We start from the raw sequence: 18,743 nt of genomic DNA, 5'->3' as shown, positions 1-18,743 counted from the left end.
AGAAGTCAAATCACGACGGATAAACATTATTCCAGAGCCTTCTCTTGGCAATATATTTTCTCCAACCTTGAATCGACCTCGAACAACCAAAGTCCACTCCACCAATTTCCTAGCCCTCTCGGAGGTGGATAATCCACAATGAAACCACCAGCCAAGCGCCAGAAAACTGTGCCAGTGGCCGAAATCACTTTCGACTTCGCCGCACGCGAAGAATACCTCACTGGATTCCACAAACGCAAGCTTGCGCGGGCGAAGAATGCACAGGAAGAAGCTGCGAAGAAGGCCAAGGAAGAGAAAGTTGAAGCTAGGCGAATGGTAAATAATATTTCTGCTTTTGCCGCGATCTGAGGATTCCTGGCGTTGAACTGCGGGAAAAAGATCAGCTTCTTTTAGAAATGCATAGACAACTACTAACTCGTGCGTTCAGATACGGCAACAGCGAAAGGAGGACCTAGAACGACATGTGAACGAAGTCAATGCCCTACTGAAAAAAGCGAGCGCCGATCTGAACGGAGGTGGGGAAGAGACGGACGATGACGAAGACGAAGACGAGTGGGAAGGGATCGCCGAAGAGCTACCGCCACCAATAGATCGGGAAGAGGAATACATTGACGAGGACAAGTACACAACAGTCACGGTTGAAAGTGTGGATATAAGCAAGAGTGGATTCAGCAAGCCGGAGGAGGATGGTGGCACACAGGAGGGTGGAGATGCGGCTTCGAAAGAACCAAACAGCAAGAAGCGTGTATGGACCAAAGACAACCCACACAAGGACAAGCCCAAGAAGAGAAAGGTCAAGTTCCGGTACGAGACGAAGTCAGAGCGGAAGGTCACCAGGTTCAAAGAACGGTCAAAGAACAGATCCCAGGCAAAGGCTCGTCGAGATTAGTCTATCGAATACCCAATCATAGTGTGATTTCTGCTATCATGAAACATAACTGTGCTTGCTCAAAGGCCTCCAAAGAGCAACAAAAGAGCCACCGCCCTCGGAAGGGAATGCTTGGTATTGACAGACGTGACAATTCTACCAACAGGGCATTATAGGGCTCAGCCTGCAATCAAACCCTAGCAGGAAGACAGTACCACACGAACAATAGGAGATGTAAGTCCCCCCGCAATCCACGCCCAATTCCTTGCTCGCCATCAACATCGCACCAAGAGAAAGGGGACTAGATGTTGCCGATCTCGGCGACGAAGTCCGCCAACTCCTTCTTTGTATTCTCGTGTGCCTTGGACAGCTCCTCGTACTTGGTTTCCCATTGATCTCGGGATGCCTCCAGAGCCTGCACCTTGCGTTCGTAGTGTCCGGACTTGACGTCGGTTTGGCGCAGCCTACGCACACAGTTAGCATAATTGTCCTGTGGAGATAAAGGTACACAGCCATGGGAGAGACGGCATACTTCTCGTTGAGTTCTCGGATGTTTCGGTCGGCTTCTTCAGCCTCTTCCTCGAGCAACTGTACTTTCCGTTGTAAGCCCTCAGCGTTCCTTCCTGAGTGCGAGCTCTCATCGGCGATGCCCTTGTACTCCTTGATCTTGGTCTCGAGCTTTTCGACCTCTTCTTCAAGTACCTGATTCTTGTGTGATAGCGAGGTAATCTCTTGTTCCTTGGCGAGATTCTCGGATTCGAGTGTCTTGACTCTGGCCTTGAACTCTTCGGCCTGTGCGGCAGAGGAGTCTGCCTCGACGCGGAGAGCCGCCATGCGCTAAAGCATTCACATGTTAGCGATATGGTTCTGTAGAACTACTCTCATCGGTGCTAGAGTGTCTTGTACGACGGTCAAAGGACGCGAACAGGAGATGTGCATGTCGGCGGGACAGCGCATAATATGGTGAGAGGGGCACGGCAACACTTACCGCTTTGATTTGATCCATGGCAGCTGCTTTGGTGGGTTGTAGGTTTCTTTGAATTGTGCAGGACTGTGCGTAGATGGGTAGGTGAGATGCTATAGGAAGCAGAGGAGTGTGTTGTAGGGGGCGTAGAGCGAGTCGGTGTTGACTGCGTGGCTGCTGAAGCAGATAATGGAGGGGGCCGTGCAGGGGTCCACCGCACCTTCCACCTGCGCCAAGCCGTCTCTCCCCGGCAACGAGGTCGCGAGTGAATTTATACACAAACAACACCACGACCACAACTCCTGACGATCGTTGACGCCCTCCCAACCGCACACCACCAATGTCAACCAGCGAACATGGAGTTCGCCGCTGCAAGTGATCAGGAAAACCTGGTGCACGGATTCCAGACCGCAGCCGCTGCCAAACCGCTAAACCAGGGCCTGAAGGGCTATGGTGCAAAGACTCCCGGAAACAAAGCGCCCAAGACTCCGTTCAAGATCCCGCTCAACGATGAGAATGCGCCGTTCAGAGCCGGGAAGTCTGTGTTGAAAACGAATGGCAAAGGCAACCAAGACTTCTTAGGAGGCGGGAAAGGGGGAGACCTGGACAAAAATGCCTTCATTACGCCAGCAGGTGAGCTGCTATCATTCATCTGTGAGAGGGAAATATCTAAATGAGTATGCAGGTCCCCGGACTCGAGCTCCCTTGGGCATGAAAACCACCAATGCGAAGACCAAAGCTTTTCAAACGCCAGCTGCTCTTACCGATTCTGCAAAGACCCAAAAGAAGACAAGCCCACGCCTTCGACGTCCAAAGGTCAAAGTCCACCAGGCAGAAGCTGCCAAAGATGAACCGGCGGAAAAAGAGCGGGAGATTGAGTACATGCCTCCGAAGTGCATTCGTAGGTTTCCTTCCTCAAATACACCGACCTACTGGCTAATCTGTTCTAGCCCTCCCAGATGACCCGGAAGGCTGGCCAGCCGATATGGAGTTCCCTATGTTCAAGGGTTCAAACTTCACACGCGGCATGGAGTCCACATACTTCAACCCGGTTGGCGACGATGGTCTGACGCGCTCCGAACGTGAAGACCTTGCGGAGAAAGCCAAGTCTGACAAACGGGACGAGGAGATTATGCAGAAGGCAATGGATGACGATCTTGCAGCAGTCCAGGCCTCAATTGCTGAAGGTCTGCTCAAACAAAAGAAGAATCCTGAGCCGGCAGTCCGCAAGCCATTGGCGTCAAAACCGCCGTCAACCGTGAACTCCAGGACTGCTGCTGCGGCACTCTCCCCAAAGCCCAAATCACACTTTGCAGCTCCGACTGCAGCCACGAAGGCGCGTGTTCCTTCTAAACTCAACATGTTGTCAAGCAAGAAGACAACCCCGACTCTCAATCCATCAGCTGCTCGTCATGCCGCAGCAACTACCGCATCACGAAGCACGATTGGGTATGCTCACTGGCGGAGCACATCTACGTCCCTCCGAAAGCCGCTTACGAATATCACCAAGAACGTTTCTTCCACTACCACCAAGCCTGCTTCTACCAGCACTTTTACCAAGCCCTCTGCACACGAGCGTACAGTCAGCACTCCTGCTGGGTCTGTATCGCGCTCCTTGTCCCGCTCTAGCTCTGGCACTACAGTTACCGCTGCCCGATTCGCAAAGGAGAATTTCAGCTATGAAGCTGAGGAGGAATTGATGCGGGAGATGCAGTTCAAGAACCTCGAAGAAGACGATGAGGATGACGTTGATGGATGGCTGAACTCATTTGCTCCTGCAGGTGGACTCGGAGAGGAGGATAAGTTTGAGAACTTCCAACTGACTGTCGGAGAGTTGTGATTGGTGAGGGTCTCTATCCTGGCGAAGACGAACAATGATACTACAGTCATTTGAACAGTCTTGGCGTTATTGGAGACCATCCGGGGACCTTGGAATAGTCCGCTTATTAGGTACTTGGAGTTCTGTCTTTGGTATGCCTCTTTTCTGTACTGCGTTACTACCAGGACTTCATCCCTGTGTTTCGTCAGACGAGGCAGTGTTATTTGCACAGCAACGGTTACTGCATCGGGTAGTAATAATACAGAGATGTTCATGATTATACTCGTCCATTTGGTGGCCCCTTTTCCGCTCCCAGTTCGTAACCAAATCCCTTCCACATTTCTTTTCATCACGCAGCAAAAGCATAACTCCCCAACATCGCATACACAGTCCACGCCCCAACCTCTACATCCCCTTCCTTTTCTAGCAACGCCGCCACCGTCCCACCAATCCGAATCCCGAAATGGACGTCCATCCATCTCATCTGCTTCGCTATCCAGCTTCTCACACCCGGCGGCGAGTACCGCGACTGCGCGGCTACGAATAGGGGGAAAATAAGAGTATACGCACTCATTTTCTGCGACGGACAATGTGTGTGCGGGCTCCCGTCTTGAGCGGGAATGCCGGTGCCAGGCGGCCAAGGCGGGTTCTGGGATTCGGGGAGGAGGTGTGATGCAGCATGGGCACAGTCAATGTATTGAGGGGCGGCGGCACATATATCAAAAACAATCGTTTGGATGACCTCGATAGCTTGGTCCGCCAGGGGCGACGAGGCGGAGCAGTGGGCGAGTATCAGCTCGTTGAGGAGGATGCGGGTGAAGCGGGTGACGTTCCATGTCTGAGTGATGTGGCGGTCTAGATAGGGGAAGTAGGTCCGGTTGTAGATGTGGGGGGAGGACTGTGGCGCGAGGGCGGTTGTGTACTGCCAAGATGGCGGCATGGTGGCTCTAATGGCGGCGTATTTGGCATCCAGTTCAAGTGTACGGGCGATGATTTTGTCAGAGGGGATCGCTCCGGTACGGATGTCGCCTCGAAGGTTAGCGTACTGCACGCTTAGGTCTGTGACTCTCCATTTGGGGTCGTCGACGTTGAGGTGCGTGGAGGCGTGGTCGCGGAGCTCCTGAAGCTCGTCTGGGATTCTATGGTCGATGGCTATGCAGCTGATGAGGAGGTTTGTACTCAGCCGTACAAGAATCCTAACCGCTTCAGGCGTCTGAAACTTGTCGATGCCTCTTAGTCGGACAAGACCGAGGGCACCGTCGATATGGCTGGTCCATGAGTTACTTCCTCGATGTCTAGTATTCGTCATCTTCTCGAAGAGATCCAGGAGAAGCGCAGAGACGAGGATAGTGACGTCGTTGGATGCAGAGTTCTTATTCTGCAATGCTTTATTCGTCATACGCAGGGCCGAGGCGTATTTCTCACGCGCTGGTACTAAGGCAGCCTCATCTGCACACCCCCCAAGCGATACGAAAGCCAGGCTAACGCAGTCTATACTCATCGATAAATGGAGGGGCGCATACGTGGGGTGATAGAAGGGTCTTAGGAAGCTCCATGTTGTGGAGAAGCCGTTCACGTAGAACCTGAAGAACATGTCCCGTGCTTGGGCCTCTAATGACAGCGGGAGAGCCCGGATCCGTGAGGGAATGGGACTAGGCGTAACCTTTTGGAGGGCCTTCATTCGCACCACTTGGCTTTCGTTCCTGATCTGTATCTGCCGCGTATCTCGATACCCGTGGCACTTAGCTAGTGCTCTATTACACTGCCCGCAGGACGGTATGCGCAGATCGCACTATGCGAAATTCATCATCAAGCTGAGATGTCCGGCTTTAGAGAAGCTTACTCTTAATTTGCGTTCTCTACACCGTTGACACGCCTTAGATGGTCTGCCACAGAACACCATGGTATCCTATCTTGGACAAGGACAGACAGAGGAGGCAACTGTTGTAGGGCTAATCGGGTTACATGTACGTTGTTATGTATTTAGCGACGAGACAGAGCCAAACCGAGACAATGCCACTGGATAGGAGCATCTATGCATAGTGCTGGTAATAACGTAGGAATCATCGGACATGAAGGTTGAGTTGTGACAAAGCCGGGTTTGCTCCCATTTGATAGATATGGGCTAGGTTAGATCAAAGAGCTACAAGGGGCGCGGGCCAAGTGCATATTCCGGTTACGTAAGCATCTCACCCAAATCTTAGAAGTTGCTTCGCACCACCCAGTATCGGTTAATAAATTTGTTTTCTTCGATAATTATCACTAAGAGACACAGACAGATACATCTACCCACTTGGATCGTAATCGATGGTTGTAGTTGTTGTAGTTGTTGTGGTATAGCTCCTCCAATGTACCAAAAACTGGTGGTTTTGATGTTCCTCGCCTCGCGGAGCTGGAATATGCACTTGGCCGCGCCCCTTGTAAGTTCTTTGATAAAACTTCTCAGGCTAGACCAAACTTAGTATGCAGATTGCGATTTAGCGCATGCCCGGAAATAGCTTCAATCAACGTCAAGCATCGAGCTTGTACGATCGTTTTGTACGAACTTTGCAGGGAGGCAAGCTGCTACGTGGCCTTATTGTTACTAGATACTAAACCCTACGCTATACCTGGAACAGCGGACCATTTCGACGGTGATGTAAAATCCACAGAAGGAAATGCGGTCGCCTCGGCATAATCGATTGGAAAACGTGCTCTTATTGCCGTAGTTAAGGCGGACTTATCTCCTAACTCAGGGCCTCGTCTATGATGCATTGAACGTGGAACGGAGTTAAAGGGAGGCAGAAATCCATATGGTGATGTATATATGTAGTAGAGGAATTTCTACACTCTAAAGACTCAGAAAAGCTCTACCTATAAAACAACACTACTCCCCCAATTTCTTCCTCCTTTCAAGAAGTTATCCTTTTCAAGCAACTCAACAATGTCATTCCCATACAAGCACGTCCTCATGATCGGCGCCACCGCAGGCATCGGCAAAGCAATGGCAAATCGGTTGATCCAAGAAGGTGTCAAAGTTACAGCAGTTGGACGACGAGAAGGCAGACTGGACGAGTTCGTGACTAGTCATGGCGCGAAAAAGGCATCGGCGGAGCAATTCGACATAGCAGATTCCAACGAAATACCTACATTTGCCGTTAAGTACGTTCCCTTCCTTCCGACGATGTTTCCGTTGAGTGCCCTGTTTCGAAGACTTTGGCTAATATAAACTCGCAGTGTCACTAAGAGATATCCAGACATCGACTGCGTCTTCCTGAACGCCGGCACCCAGGCCGCTATCAACCTCTCTGACCCTGCCAAATGGGATCTAAACGCCTTCCAGAGGGACGTCTCCGTCAATTTCGTCAGCTTCGTCAACCTAACACACGCCTTTTTGCCGTTTCTCTTGAGCAAGGGTTCTACAACAGGCCTGATATAGTAAGTTTCCTGCGGCTTCATTAGCTCATGGCAGACCTCTAGCTCAAGCCTATCACGAGAGAGCATCGTTGACGCATTCGCTAGCACCACTTCCCATCTCGCATACATCCCAGCAGCAGGTCTCTCCGGCTACTCAGCGTCAAAAGCCGCGCTGAACTCCTTCATCCTTTGCTTGCGAGATCAGCTCCGCAACTCGAGCGTTAAAGTTGTCGAGTTGTCACCACCGGTGGTCCAGAGTAAGTCAATTCTTGCATCTCTACCTTGCGTTCTTTCTGAGGTTATCTCACTATGAGCCCTAATACTGCTATTTCCTATAAATCATCCCTGTACACCCCATTTACTTGAAAAGCCTCACAGCTAACACTCATAGCTGAACTCCACGACTACATGGGCGCCCGTGGTCGTGAGATGGGCATGCCGGTCGCAGACTTCACGGATGCTGCGTTTGCGGGACTCGCGTCTGGAAACGACGAGATCTTTATTGGCGACCTTAGTGTTGTTTCGGCGGAGAGGTTGGGCCGGATCGTCAATGAGCGCCGGAGCGCGTTTAACGATCTGTCGAAGATGCTAAGAGGGGGCAAGGATTGAGGATAGGATTGGGGCTATGTAGCGGTTTGATGGAATAGATGAAATCGAAGAATTGTCACATTCAAAGAGCTTTCTCTGCAAGTGAGTAAGAAAAGTTTGCATTGATCAGCTACCTTTCCGCGCATGTTCGCGCAAGCCAAACCCGTTCATGCCGCTGCACCAGCGCAGAAAGCCGGAAACCCAAAAATTTCAATCTCATGAGGTTCTTAAGGAACACAGCCCTGTCCCGTTGTGGTTCCGGAAACTTGTCATGACTCCCGCAATGCAGTGCAGAAGAAAAGCCACAAGATCTCCCAGAGCTTCAAGCGCTCGAGACCGTTCCAACCTCCTGCTTGTCACTACCACTAGAACCTTCTCCGGCTCCACCTGCGGCATTCTTCGGGTTCTCGGGGGCGACGTGCCACTACATCCATAATTAGTCTTATTAATCTCCCTAGAAATGAACAGCAGTCTATTTGTACCATCTCGAAGAGCTTCTTGCGCTGCTCGCCAGTAGTGAGATGGGCGAGCGCTGGACGATGAGCATTGACTAAGTAAAGCAAGCGAGGTCAGCTCATATCATTAGAGTGATCAGAAGGACGGTAACTTACGGAACTGATGCATCAGGACCGTTGCCTTGACCTTCCCATCCTTCGTAAACCCAGGAGGAGCCCTCTCTTTGATGTCGACATCGGGACGCGCACTATCAAGCTTGGAGATGACACCGCCTCGTTTGGTCGCTGGCGTGGGAACAGCAGCCTTGCGCTTGGTCGTCGTAGCCTTGGTCACGCCTTTTGGGCGTCCCGGGCCTTTATTGAGCGCTTTGGGAGGGCGGCCACGGGGCTTCGCAGTAGGAGCAGGAACTTCCTCAGATTCTGATATGGCGGTGTTAGCGGAGGAATCAAAACAGTGAGTAGAAGCGTTTGCGAATCTAAAGATCTTGGATGAATGGCCTTTTTTGGAGCTGGGTACTAAAATCGATTGGCATAAAATTGGTTACGTACCGGCGGCTTTTGCTTTCGGAGGGCGGCCACGGGGCTTCGCGGTAGAAGCAAGAGCTTCCTCGGGTTCTGATATGGCGGTGTCAGTGGAGGAATTAAAACAGTGAGTAGAAGCGTTTTAGATGTTGAAGATCTCGGATGAATGGCTATTTTTGGGGCTGGGTAATGGTGTCGGTTGGCCATAGAGGCGTAGATAATTGTTTACGTACCAGCAGCTTTTGCCTTCGGGATGGCCACGGTGGCGCTTGAGGATTTACGGACGGCTGCAATTTTGCTCAGTATGAATTTTTCTCTAGCGCAGCTTGCATCTATTGCGTCAGAGGACAGAGAACTTACTTTTAGCCATGGTGTTTCCAATTGTTGATCATAGATGTTGACGGGTTCCGCTATAAGTTTATGGAGGAGCTTCTGCGAAAATAGAGCGAATCAGCAGAAATTATGGGACAATCCGGCCTGACAGCTGGATGAGCGATAGAAGTTGGAGCCAGTGATTGTGGCAGAAAGCTGAGTGTAAAAGGTGAGGAGAAGTTGAGGTGGTCGCGGTTCGGAGCGGGTAAATAATGACCTATGTGAACGCCAAGATTTTATAATACTACTTTCGACAAGGCACCAATTTTTAAGTCTCTTTGAGAAGCGAAGATGATGATGCTTCTCGGGCTTTCGAGCTTTTGGGGAGATTTTATTATCTTTCTGGAGTTTTTGCAGAAGCGGTAGCGATAGAGCTGTTGGCGGAAAAACAGCACGTAGAGATCACAAGGCTATTGGACGAGACACTTTCATTGAAGAAATATACAGACTACCACGAAATGAGAATGATCGGTAGGCTGCAGAAATGAGTTCGAACCCTTTTAATTGCCTCCAAGATCTTCGCCGGCGACCCATCAATCGAATAACACTCCATCCATGATTCTATGCACAACGCTCGAAATGGCAACTCATACTATTTCGATGCTATTCCTCTTAGTGAGACTTTCAGTGCAGCCTTGTACGCATCTTTCGCTGCCTCCACATAGCTTGTATAGTCGTCGAATGTGTTTAGCTTTTGCAGAGCTGCACCGGAGGATCCATATTGCACCTGGGCCCTCAGCGACCGATCGCCAATGCGGATAACTTCTTTCAGGCTCTCGTTTAGAAAGCCTCCTATTAACTTGTAGATGGATTCCGCACAACTCGACAGTTGCGCGATTTTCTCCTTCTTGAGAACTTCCTTCGCCTTATGCGGGGCCTTCTGCTTGAGCACTCCCAGTATAACATCGCAAAGCTTCGTAACAGTTCGCAGTAGTTCAAGAGAGTAGTAGATGGTCTGGAGGCTTCTAGAAGTCGGGACAATCAAAGCGTCGGCTAGATCTGTGTTTTCTCCATGCGACCTGTATTCAAAGAATGTCTTTAGTGCCGGTTGAAGGACATTGTTGAGCCAATCGTGAATATTTTGAATCCCTTGTGGTATGGAGTCCTTGGATGCGTGTCCCAGCATGATCTGCCTGGCCACGGAGTGAATCGTCATCCAAATTGTGCATCCAAGCCTTTCAGTATCTGTCAAGCAAGCTTTCTCGATATCTTCTTCATCAAGCTTTTGCAATACCAGGCTCCTATATCCCGGATTCCGTAGTATGGAATTCTCCTCGTTCAGAACACTCCAGGTATCGTCGATAATTGTATGTCGTATAAACCAAGAGTAGTCCGGATAAGGGCCTCCTGACAAGAGGGAGTGGAAGGGGTGGGATAATGAGCTTTCGAAGCTAGGAATGATGCCGAAGTCACGGCTATCAACTAGTGACTTGATATTAGGCGCTACGATAGTTAGCGAATGCGTCTTATGCTACCTGCACATTTTCATGGTCATCAATTGGGGGGCTGAACATACCGAGAAAGCTCAGATCGGCCTCGTCACAGGGAACCCCTTTTAAGCGTGCCATTCTTCTCCGTTCCAGAACGCTGATGTGTTTGACGAGAGACAAGTCAAGTTTTCTCTTGAAGTCGACCAGCTCGAGGCCTTGGTCGAATTGGAAGGTTTGCATGTCTGCCTTGAGGAAGTCGTTGATGTTTCTAGAAGCTTTCCCATAGAACTGAAGTGCCGAAGCTAGGTTCGAGCTCGGATCCATAGTCTTTGGTTTCGAGATTCCGAGCGGGAATGTCAGTGAGACACGAGTCAGCCAGGTGTACGCCACCGTGTCGTATAGGAACTCCTTCGTTTTGACGTCTGAGATTAGGCCCAGGGCAATGTTTCCAAGTCCCAGCAACATGTGGATACGAATCGAAACCAACACGAGTTGCCGATTTTCATCAGCTTGGCTGCCTGCTGTCATGTCCTGAAGCAGAAATGCAGCTTGCAATAAGTAACGCGCATTATGCTGGGCTTGGGTCTTTTCCGAGGCTGTGACTACGCAATGGTGGAGCTTGACAAGGCTCATGACAGCTAACAGTCCAACGTCGTAGTTGCTACTGTGTTGAATATGAACTCCGAGTTTGTAGAGCTTGATACAGTTGCATACGAACGCTTCGAGAACAGTCTGATTGGAAGTCTCTGGTCGTGATATGTTGAGTAGGTAATCGAACTTGAGTGCATTGACTTCTGCCTGCAGCCAGAATGATTGTTTCTGAGACCGATATTAGCTTCGAAATTACAGATAAGAGTATGAAGTCTGATCAGAAAGTCAAGAGTGTGATTTAAGGGTGGATGTTACCTTGGGGCTGTCTTCTTCGCTGTTTGGTTTAATAGAGGCCGCGCCACTTCTGGCATGAGACAAGAAATTGTCTCTTGCATCTTGATCGAGTGGTTCGATGATATGACGGAGATCGTTAAAGCAGCAGTTGAACGCCGAATACTTGTCCCAGTACTTCTTGCATTGAAGGAGTAGCTTCTCTTTTGAGCTTCGCTTGGATCCGTACGTTAGGATGGCTAATCGTGCTTCCCTAGAAGATTGGGCCGGTTCTTCCGCCACTTTTTTGAATGTCTCATCTGCGAGAGCCTTGTCCCTGGAAGATTCAGCATGTTTGCGAAGTGGAACGGAATACAAAGATGGTGACGTACTCTTCGCTTTCGAAATGATCACTAGCTGCTAGCATTCCGGACCATATTCTCCAGTCAATGAATTTACTAGGATCCTCGGCCAATTTCGAAGTTGCGTCCCACAACTGCCTCCATAGTCCCTCTTCTTTCATGGTGTCCAGTCTCCATTTCAAGACCTCAAGGTGGTTTGCGGAGAGGATTGATTGGATGCCAGGAGGAGCTTTTTCAAGAAGCTCGAGGAATTCCTTTCCACGGTTTTGCCTTTGGAAGATTTGATACATCAGACGCAATTGCCTAGTGTCCGTGATTCTATCTACGGCACTCTGCTTCAGGTTAGTGGGTATGAGATAGTGATGCGGAAGGGTGTGGTGACGAACAGGTTTGCTTTCCACGTTGTCCCACGACGCTTTGAGAAACTTGTAAGCAACGCTGCTCGCAATCATTGCACCAGTCGCGTTGCCTAACAACTTCTCCTTTTCTGCCGAAAGCTGAGAGGCGACGATGTACGTGAAAAATGGTTTGGCGTTGGAAGGAGTCTCCTTTCGGTATTGTAGTAAGGCCTTGGGAGAAGTTAGTTTCACGGAATTCGACTAGTCAACGTCTGAACGAGTAGATCCAATTGAAAATTGATCGACTACATAAACGCCATTGATGAAGTTTCAAGATGCGTCGTAGAAAACGTCAATTCTTTGGTCGCATCCAAAACGATCTATGAGATTCGGAATTCTTACCCATCGGACGTCCTCCCAACAATCTTGCATCTTAGCAGCATTCACAGAGATATTGAATAACCTTGCCCGATCAGCTGACCTGTTCATCTGGTTGGCCGCATTCTGCCACAAAGTGCGAGACTCAGGCCCCGCAGTATTGGTCGTGTGGAGCCCTTCAGTGAGTCGAGGCGAAAGTGAATAGATGTATGGGAGTAGCTCAGGGTCCATGATTGCAGGTTTTCTCTTGCACAAATTTGCCCATATTGTCTGAGCGCCCTCGGGGTCGGTGATTGATGAGAGATCTACTTTCCATGCCTTCACAATTCTCTCATTAGTTGCTCTATACTAAATGGCATCACGATGACTGACTAGCAAGTAAGGATCCTGGGGGTGTTTTTGCAACCGTCTATTGCATTCTTTGAGCCCCAGTTTTGGCTTATCGTAGTTGCTCTGCAAGTGAGCCAGCTTATCGAAGTTGAGCGCCATGCTTAAAAGGAGCGGAATACGGCGAATGAATCAATAAAGGGAGTGTTAGTCAGCGTTTGGCTGCCATGTTATCCTGCGCACTTTCGAGGATTTTCTTGGTGGGAGGACGTGGCGTTGAGACCAGCTGCCTCGGCTCGGCCTTCCTTGATCGACGATAGGTGAGGCCCACGTAAGGTTACAACCTCGTCAATCGAAACGTTGCGTCCAGGGAACAGACAATCTATCGCTTTCACTTGAACTGCTTCCTCTTGCTCGGAAGATGCCTGAGACGACATTTGGTGGCACGTCATGGGCGGATCCGGAATATCTTTTATCCCGAGGTCCACCTCGAGTACTACCTCGATGCATCAACCGGATCTAAGCAACACGTTCATGCGTCATCGAGACATGTAGTGTCAGTTTGAATATGTCATTGCCCACCATATGGATTGAACTTTTATCGTCACACTCTGCCAATCGCGAGGAGTTGCAAATGTGACACGTCGTTAAGATTTCCGAGATACCGTCAAATTTTGAACATCTTGCTTTTCCCCCGCATCTAGCACGAGCTCGTTGATGCAGGGCCGACAGGGCTCAAGCCAGTTGATTTATGCCCAATAAATGTGGTGCAATGTTTCCCAGAGTGCCCGAGCTTGCAGGAAAAAGCGCATGCTCAGAGCACGTTCCAATGCAGTCATATGAAGTACATCGCTACTAATACAGCCGTGCGTAGATAGCCATCCCATGCCCGTTATAGTTGTACAATACGCTCCTATCATCCTAGCCTATCGGACTCAAAACCACTTCCCGTCTTTCTTCCTCGCTGCAGCTTTGTCCTTCATCTGTTGTAGGGTCAACACCAGTCCAGCATGCTTGTTCGGCTTGGGAAGGAAGTTCGAGATCCAATGGCACGGAGAGGCGACATACCCATTGCTTTTTGCAATCCCGATACGCTCTAGAGTAGAGAAGAAGATTAGCAGCTGAACAAACATGGGTAGGAAGGGGAGCTCAGGCTATCCTGGTCGCGACACCGGTGAATTTATCCGTTGCTAGTAATGGGTTCGGCAGGGTCCTTACTGGAAGAAGTCTGTACACATCTCCCTGTCCCCTTCGTTGCGGTACAGACACCTCAGACTCCGTTGCGCGGCCTCCTCACAAGGGTCGAAGTACTGGCTGAAGGGCTTGCTGTGGACCGGTCAGTCGAGCTGGAGCTTGGGCCAATTCGCAGCAGCATCGCGAGGGCATACTTTTCGTATCTGGAGGCAGCGGCCTCGGTCCAGGGTGTCTCAGGGTCGTCCTGCGATGGCATGATGCGCGTCGTTGATTTGGGAGACGGTCTGGCTCCGTAGTTGCCGTCGCTGCGTTGGTAGCTTTCTTAGGTGCGTCTTCTGCGCTAGGCGTTATCGATAGCAACCCGCCTCTCGCGTGGCTAGATTTCCGAGGTTAGCCCACCACTCAGCGGAGGGCCCTAAACGCAGATCCACAGTCCTCTGGGATCGCTTGGGACGACTGCGGAGCAGAGACTCGGATTGGGAACTGACACACGCAGCCGTTTGTTGTGTAACGCTGCACGCTGTGTACCTGGCAGCGAGCAGCAAGCAGCAGCAGCATCGAGTTCGAGCAAACAGTAAGCATCTCAATAATGGGAATGAGGTAATGGCATCGAGATTGCGCGCCGTTATCGGATGAGGCACGCGCTTTGCAACGGTTATCTACCAGCTCCGTACATATGATGATGCTCTTCCCCGCTGGTCTCGTCCCCGCCGGTGCGCCCTGGTCCGCCAGTAGAAGAGGCACCGGGGAGCACCATTCGGGCGACCATTAGTCTGCACTTCCCCAGGATGCTGCAGTGATGCCTTACCAGCCCCGACTGCCCTGGGCCCATGACTATTCTCGTTGCTGGAGATGCTGCAGCCGTCGCGGGCCATTATGCCAATTGCAAGTTGGCGTGGCAAGCGGGAACTAGCCCATTCGCCGCCGGGGATGCTGCATGCTCATCTCGATGGCACAGTGCAGCGGACCTGGACGCGTCGACAGCCTGTGAAGCTCTGCAGCACCACTCTTCAGCTTGGCGGCGCATGTGCAAGCGCAGAGGCGAGCCCGGAGGAGGCTGGATATCTCTGGAGCCCCCGGCTAGCGGCCCATCAGTCACTATCGCTGTGGCTGATAGTCGCGATGGTCGTTGTTAGCCATCCGAGACGACCGTTCTTGGGGCTTGCGCTTCCCCGTTTTCAGGCAACAAGTCCTCACGTTCCGGGGCGCTTTGAGCCTTCATCTCTCCGCCATGATACATTCATGTCATCGCAACTCTAGTCCTCCACACCTCGCGCTCGCCGCCTCCACTTTTGATGTACGTGTCTTTATCGTGTGTTCCCAGAGCCAATGCCCACTGCTGCTTCGGCTGCGAATGCGCTATTGCTTCCTTCCGACGTCAACGCGAGCCTGGTCACGAAGACAGCATGCCGTCACGGTTCCATCGCCTCCACATTGGCGGCCAACGTGTTGGGACCATCTCCTGTACGTTTTGACGAAAGTTCCAAGTCTGACACACTGGGGAACGTCTAGACTCGAAGGCATCGGTAGAGAGGCCGCGTCGGCTTCCTGGAGGAGAAATACTCTCCGTGGACCGCAGAGGCCCTACTGTACGGACAGCTCGCGATGACATTCCATGAATCTTCCGGATGGTCGATTGCGATCTTGATGTCTCATGGCGTTGGCTGGTCGATCCCGGGCGGCTGCGAGGATTCGGGTGGTGGACGATAAGATAAGGCCGTTTTGCCCGACTACGGTGGAGAAGGCGGCCTCGAAGCATTTTTCCACAGCAAGGTTACTATGTCAGCCAGTCAGAGTATTTGATTGAGGTGTGGAGGGGCTTGAACGAGGATTGCGCTGTCAATTTGGAACTTACACTGCTCACCTGGGCACGCGCCTGCTCAGCCGACTAAATCCGTTCCAGCGTGCAGAGTAGTCCATGATGCCGCGCTGCCCTGCGATCCGAAGATAGGAGAGCGGTAGGGGCAACACTATAAAGGAAGACCGTATGTCGCCTCCCCGCTGCCATTATATCTAGTTGTGACTGCAACAGAACCTTGGACGCTTGCGTTAGCATTTATACTCGCCTCCCTTCTGGTTTACTTACCTCATTGACCCACACATTGTAATTTCCATCTTTTATACAGCACCCCCGCTGTCGATACTCTTTATCCCACTGTAACATCAACCTCCTGAAAGGTACGCCAGCTGTTGGTGCTCCCATCTTTCAGCGTAGTGAACTTTGCTCCCCCAAGCCCTTGAGTTCCCCGACCCCCCCTTGAATTCACCATCTGCCCCTTATTCGGACTCCGCCGCTTTGCTTTACAATTCAATGCCTCGTGTGTTGATTGTGTGGACCAATCCGGCGTGGGTCAGGGCGAGTTCAACTACCAGTTCACCTGCTCCTGACATCTCTTGCCCTATAAATATCTCTTCCTTTTCCACCAATCTCCTAGTCTTCCCAACATCCATACCACCCACACACCACCAATAACATACACCCACAATCAGTCAACTCTGCACATCCACCATCTTTCTGCAATTGCAGCCCTTCTCTTTTCATCTTTTGTAAAAACGTCAATCGCCTTTCTGGGGCCTTCATTGTTCAACACTTCGTACGTCGTCCTAATGGCACTTCTTCCACAGAAGTAGTATAAACGCAAGAGTTACAAAATGGCTACTGTCGCCACACAGAGCATGGCTGCTGTTCCTATGCCCAAGTTCAGGCCCATCATCGAACATGTTACGACACCACAAACAGCAGCAGCCGCGGACTTCGATCCTAAGAAGCATCTCAACTTCTCTCCTCCTAGCGAGGTGGTGATGATGAAGGACCTCGGCTATGCCGATGATTGCGGTGTTTCTCCAGTCGCTGTCTCTCAGCCATTCCCTCTTTTCTCTCAAGAGGCCATCCGCCGCATGCGTTCGGAGATAATGAAGCCGGAGGTCTTGGATAAATGCACATACCGTAGCAACATTGCTGCCTCGCAGCTCAGGGGCTACGCACCCAAGTAAGTATCTACTCTGAAGTCAGTTCGAACTTGATAGTACTCTCAGCTAACACCATCGAAGGTACGCTCCCTTTACCTACGACGCCTGGAGCAACCCAGACACTCTTTCGATCATCTCGAAGATTGCTGGCGTTGACCTCGTCCCTCAGTTCGACTACGAGATCGGCCACATCAACTTCTCGGTGAAGAGCGACGAGGAGACCAATGCTGAGATTGGTATGATCAACAAACAGAAGGAGTTCTTTGCGGACGATGAAGGCATCGCGGGATGCCCCTGGGAGGACGACAAGCCGGTGGTTGGATGGCACAACGACAGCTACCCCTTTGTCTGCGTGCTGATGTTGAGTGATTGCACCAACATGGTCGGCGGAGAGACCGCACTGCGAACTGGCAACGGGGACATCCTCAAGGTCCGCGGACCACAGATGGTGAGTTTCGTCATCCCCGGCTCGAGCGATTCCTAGCCAACATAATACGAAGGGTTGCGCAGTCGTCCTACAGGGTCGATACATCACCCACCAAGCTCTTCGTGCGTTGGGTGCTAAAGAACGCATCACTTCGGTCACTTCTTTCCGGCCTAAATCTGCGCTCGTTCGTGACGACACGGAGCTTAGGACAGTTCGTCCGATATCCGATCTCTCGAGGCTCTACTACGACTTCGCAGAGTATCGTCTCGAGAATCTTGAGGAGCGAACCCGTGTACGCCTCAAAGAGCTTCGCGAGCGCCGTCGCGCCGGCAAGAAGATCGATACTGTCGCTCTAAAGAAGTGGATGACGGAGCAGTTGGCCTTCTTGGAGCACACCAACGGAGAGATCGTTGAAGAGGACAAGGTCATGACCGGGTACATCGACGAGATCCCCGACGAGCCAGTCGAGGAGACGGCCGAGCGGCCGACAAAACGCGCTCGTGTTGAGTAGCGGCAAGCATGGGTGGTCTAACCTTGTATGATGGTGCTGTAGAGATATGACGCCTAGACAATCAGTACTGGCGATGTCTCTAAATTGATCATGATTTTTGCATGCGATTGGCGAGCGATACTGGAGAGATTGCTTGGGTGCTCTACTGATTTATCGAGAGACGCTTGCGGGTACAGTGTTGCTTAGGTGCTATTGGTGTTGACGGTCGACTTTACGAATAGATGTGATCACAAACACGTGCATTTGCTAGCGAATAGGATGTGATGACTTGTTGAAAGCTTCGTGTTTTATTGAGACTTGTAGACTGAGTCAGCGAGATAAGAGATCGTTTGGATGAGATACGTCTTGACCAAAAGTCGTTCGCAGTTCACGGCGAAGCGGCCGAAGCTGAGAGATATATATACGACGGCCCGTGACACCGATATCTGCGGAGTTCCCGTAAATGGTGCTGTTGGTTCGGATCAGCAGCCGGCGCCTTCGGGCATGCCGTGGTTGGTATCTCTGAGCCATGCGGGGGCACTGCGATATCGCCAGCAGGGGAGATGGCCGTCGAGCGTGTCGCCGGATCCCTCATCGAGAACCGTCTTATCTCGCGAGCAAGACAGCATTGCCAGGCCAATGTCTAGTGGCGACGGGCCGTGCTGTGCAGCGGCTCGACGAAGCCGCAACGGGACTGCCCTTAGTCGACGCTCGGCGGCTACTGAGAAAGCTGCCCCAGGCGCGTAGGGCTGGCTGGTGCTGAGCGTCTGTCCAAAGAATGGCGGAGACGTGGCCAAGCGGCGTTTCAGCACGCAGTTGGCAGGCCGCACGGAAGGTCGTGAATGAGGTTGCGGAGAAAGTTCGCAGGCTTGAAGGTTTCCAAATGCACGGCCCGGGCAGTTTAGTCGAGCAGCCGCTCACGTGGTTGAGACTAACGTAGACACCTCCACTGCCTGCACAAGCTATCAACCTCTTCGACGCC

At 51.4% G+C, this 18,743-nt stretch overlaps 11 protein-coding genes across 11 annotated transcripts; 5 read left to right on the top strand and 6 right to left on the bottom strand.

Moving 5' to 3' along the window:
• Window positions 1–138: 138 nt before the first annotated feature.
• Window positions 139–889, top strand: BDZ99DRAFT_520483 (uncharacterized protein; the record flags this gene model as incomplete). Its single annotated transcript, XM_033725532.1, has 2 exons — window positions 139–315; window positions 428–889. 2 exons carry the CDS (start codon window positions 139–141, stop codon window positions 887–889), a joined length of 639 nt encoding a protein of 212 aa, XP_033577377.1.
• A 280-nt stretch (window positions 890–1,169) lies between these two features.
• On the bottom strand, window positions 1,170–1,874 carry BDZ99DRAFT_488207 (tropomyosin; the record flags this gene model as incomplete). The annotated part of the gene is made up of 3 exons (XM_033722894.1): window positions 1,170–1,332; window positions 1,401–1,705; window positions 1,857–1,874. The coding sequence occupies 3 exons, from the start codon at window positions 1,872–1,874 to the stop codon at window positions 1,170–1,172; spliced, it is 486 nt and encodes a 161-aa protein (XP_033577376.1).
• A 254-nt stretch (window positions 1,875–2,128) lies between these two features.
• BDZ99DRAFT_443146 (uncharacterized protein) lies at window positions 2,129–3,940 on the top strand. The gene is made up of 3 exons (XM_033717834.1): window positions 2,129–2,465; window positions 2,518–2,733; window positions 2,783–3,940. Exons 1-3 carry the CDS (start codon window positions 2,189–2,191, stop codon window positions 3,670–3,672), a joined length of 1,383 nt encoding a protein of 460 aa, XP_033577375.1. The 5' UTR covers window positions 2,129–2,188; the 3' UTR covers window positions 3,673–3,940.
• Window positions 3,941–4,000: 60 nt separating this feature from the next.
• On the bottom strand, window positions 4,001–5,694 carry BDZ99DRAFT_508838 (uncharacterized protein; the record flags this gene model as incomplete). The annotated part of the gene is made up of 2 exons (XM_033724356.1): window positions 5,495–5,694; window positions 4,001–5,443 (listed from the first exon to the last, which is right to left on the bottom strand). The coding sequence occupies exons 1-2, from the start codon at window positions 5,552–5,554 to the stop codon at window positions 4,001–4,003; spliced, it is 1,503 nt and encodes a 500-aa protein (XP_033577374.1). The 5' UTR covers window positions 5,555–5,694.
• Window positions 5,695–6,574: 880 nt separating this feature from the next.
• BDZ99DRAFT_563390 (short-chain dehydrogenase/oxidoreductase) lies at window positions 6,575–7,724 on the top strand (the record flags this gene model as incomplete). Its single annotated transcript, XM_033727363.1, has 4 exons — window positions 6,575–6,792; window positions 6,868–7,068; window positions 7,153–7,304; window positions 7,439–7,724. 4 exons carry the CDS (start codon window positions 6,575–6,577, stop codon window positions 7,654–7,656), a joined length of 789 nt encoding a protein of 262 aa, XP_033577373.1. The 3' UTR covers window positions 7,657–7,724.
• A 13-nt stretch (window positions 7,725–7,737) lies between these two features.
• BDZ99DRAFT_462984 (uncharacterized protein) lies at window positions 7,738–9,015 on the bottom strand. The gene is made up of 6 exons (XM_033719975.1): window positions 8,973–9,015; window positions 8,846–8,899; window positions 8,640–8,705; window positions 8,247–8,510; window positions 8,118–8,185; window positions 7,738–8,059 (listed from the first exon to the last, which is right to left on the bottom strand). Exons 1-6 carry the CDS (start codon window positions 8,980–8,982, stop codon window positions 7,958–7,960), a joined length of 564 nt encoding a protein of 187 aa, XP_033577372.1. The 5' UTR covers window positions 8,983–9,015; the 3' UTR covers window positions 7,738–7,957.
• Window positions 9,016–9,224: 209 nt separating this feature from the next.
• BDZ99DRAFT_462982 (uncharacterized protein) lies at window positions 9,225–13,075 on the bottom strand. Its single transcript, XM_033719974.1, has 7 exons — window positions 12,726–13,075; window positions 12,378–12,671; window positions 12,024–12,206; window positions 11,668–11,969; window positions 11,321–11,612; window positions 10,501–11,233; window positions 9,225–10,427 (listed from the first exon to the last, which is right to left on the bottom strand). Exons 1-7 carry the CDS (start codon window positions 12,840–12,842, stop codon window positions 9,577–9,579), a joined length of 2,772 nt encoding a protein of 923 aa, XP_033577371.1. The 5' UTR covers window positions 12,843–13,075; the 3' UTR covers window positions 9,225–9,576.
• Window positions 13,076–13,583: 508 nt separating this feature from the next.
• BDZ99DRAFT_462981 (uncharacterized protein) lies at window positions 13,584–14,176 on the bottom strand. The gene is made up of 4 exons (XM_033719973.1): window positions 14,069–14,176; window positions 13,899–14,006; window positions 13,749–13,776; window positions 13,584–13,663 (listed from the first exon to the last, which is right to left on the bottom strand). The coding sequence occupies exons 1-4, from the start codon at window positions 14,128–14,130 to the stop codon at window positions 13,616–13,618; spliced, it is 246 nt and encodes an 81-aa protein (XP_033577370.1). The 5' UTR covers window positions 14,131–14,176; the 3' UTR covers window positions 13,584–13,615.
• A 284-nt stretch (window positions 14,177–14,460) lies between these two features.
• Window positions 14,461–15,201, top strand: BDZ99DRAFT_310919 (uncharacterized protein). The gene has a single exon (XM_033714266.1). It carries the CDS (start codon window positions 14,727–14,729, stop codon window positions 15,132–15,134), a length of 408 nt encoding a protein of 135 aa, XP_033577369.1. The 5' UTR covers window positions 14,461–14,726; the 3' UTR covers window positions 15,135–15,201.
• Window positions 15,202–15,583: 382 nt separating this feature from the next.
• BDZ99DRAFT_310831 (uncharacterized protein) lies at window positions 15,584–16,115 on the bottom strand. The gene is made up of 3 exons (XM_033714265.1): window positions 15,961–16,115; window positions 15,730–15,909; window positions 15,584–15,651 (listed from the first exon to the last, which is right to left on the bottom strand). Exons 1-2 carry the CDS (start codon window positions 16,075–16,077, stop codon window positions 15,763–15,765), a joined length of 264 nt encoding a protein of 87 aa, XP_033577368.1. The 5' UTR covers window positions 16,078–16,115; the 3' UTR covers window positions 15,584–15,651; window positions 15,730–15,762.
• A 322-nt stretch (window positions 16,116–16,437) lies between these two features.
• BDZ99DRAFT_310922 (uncharacterized protein) lies at window positions 16,438–17,949 on the top strand. The gene is made up of 3 exons (XM_033714267.1): window positions 16,438–16,864; window positions 16,926–17,292; window positions 17,345–17,949. Exons 1-3 carry the CDS (start codon window positions 16,527–16,529, stop codon window positions 17,780–17,782), a joined length of 1,143 nt encoding a protein of 380 aa, XP_033577367.1. The 5' UTR covers window positions 16,438–16,526; the 3' UTR covers window positions 17,783–17,949.
• The last annotated feature ends 794 nt before the right edge of the window (window positions 17,950–18,743 follow it).

This window comes from Mytilinidion resinicola, assembly GCF_010093595.1.
Source record: "Mytilinidion resinicola strain CBS 304.34 unplaced genomic scaffold BDZ99scaffold_9, whole genome shotgun sequence".
NCBI lineage: Eukaryota > Fungi > Ascomycota > Dothideomycetes > Mytilinidiales > Mytilinidiaceae > Mytilinidion > Mytilinidion resinicola.
Note: the sequence above shows the minus strand (reverse complement) of the source record. Positions and strands in the feature narration are given on the sequence as shown.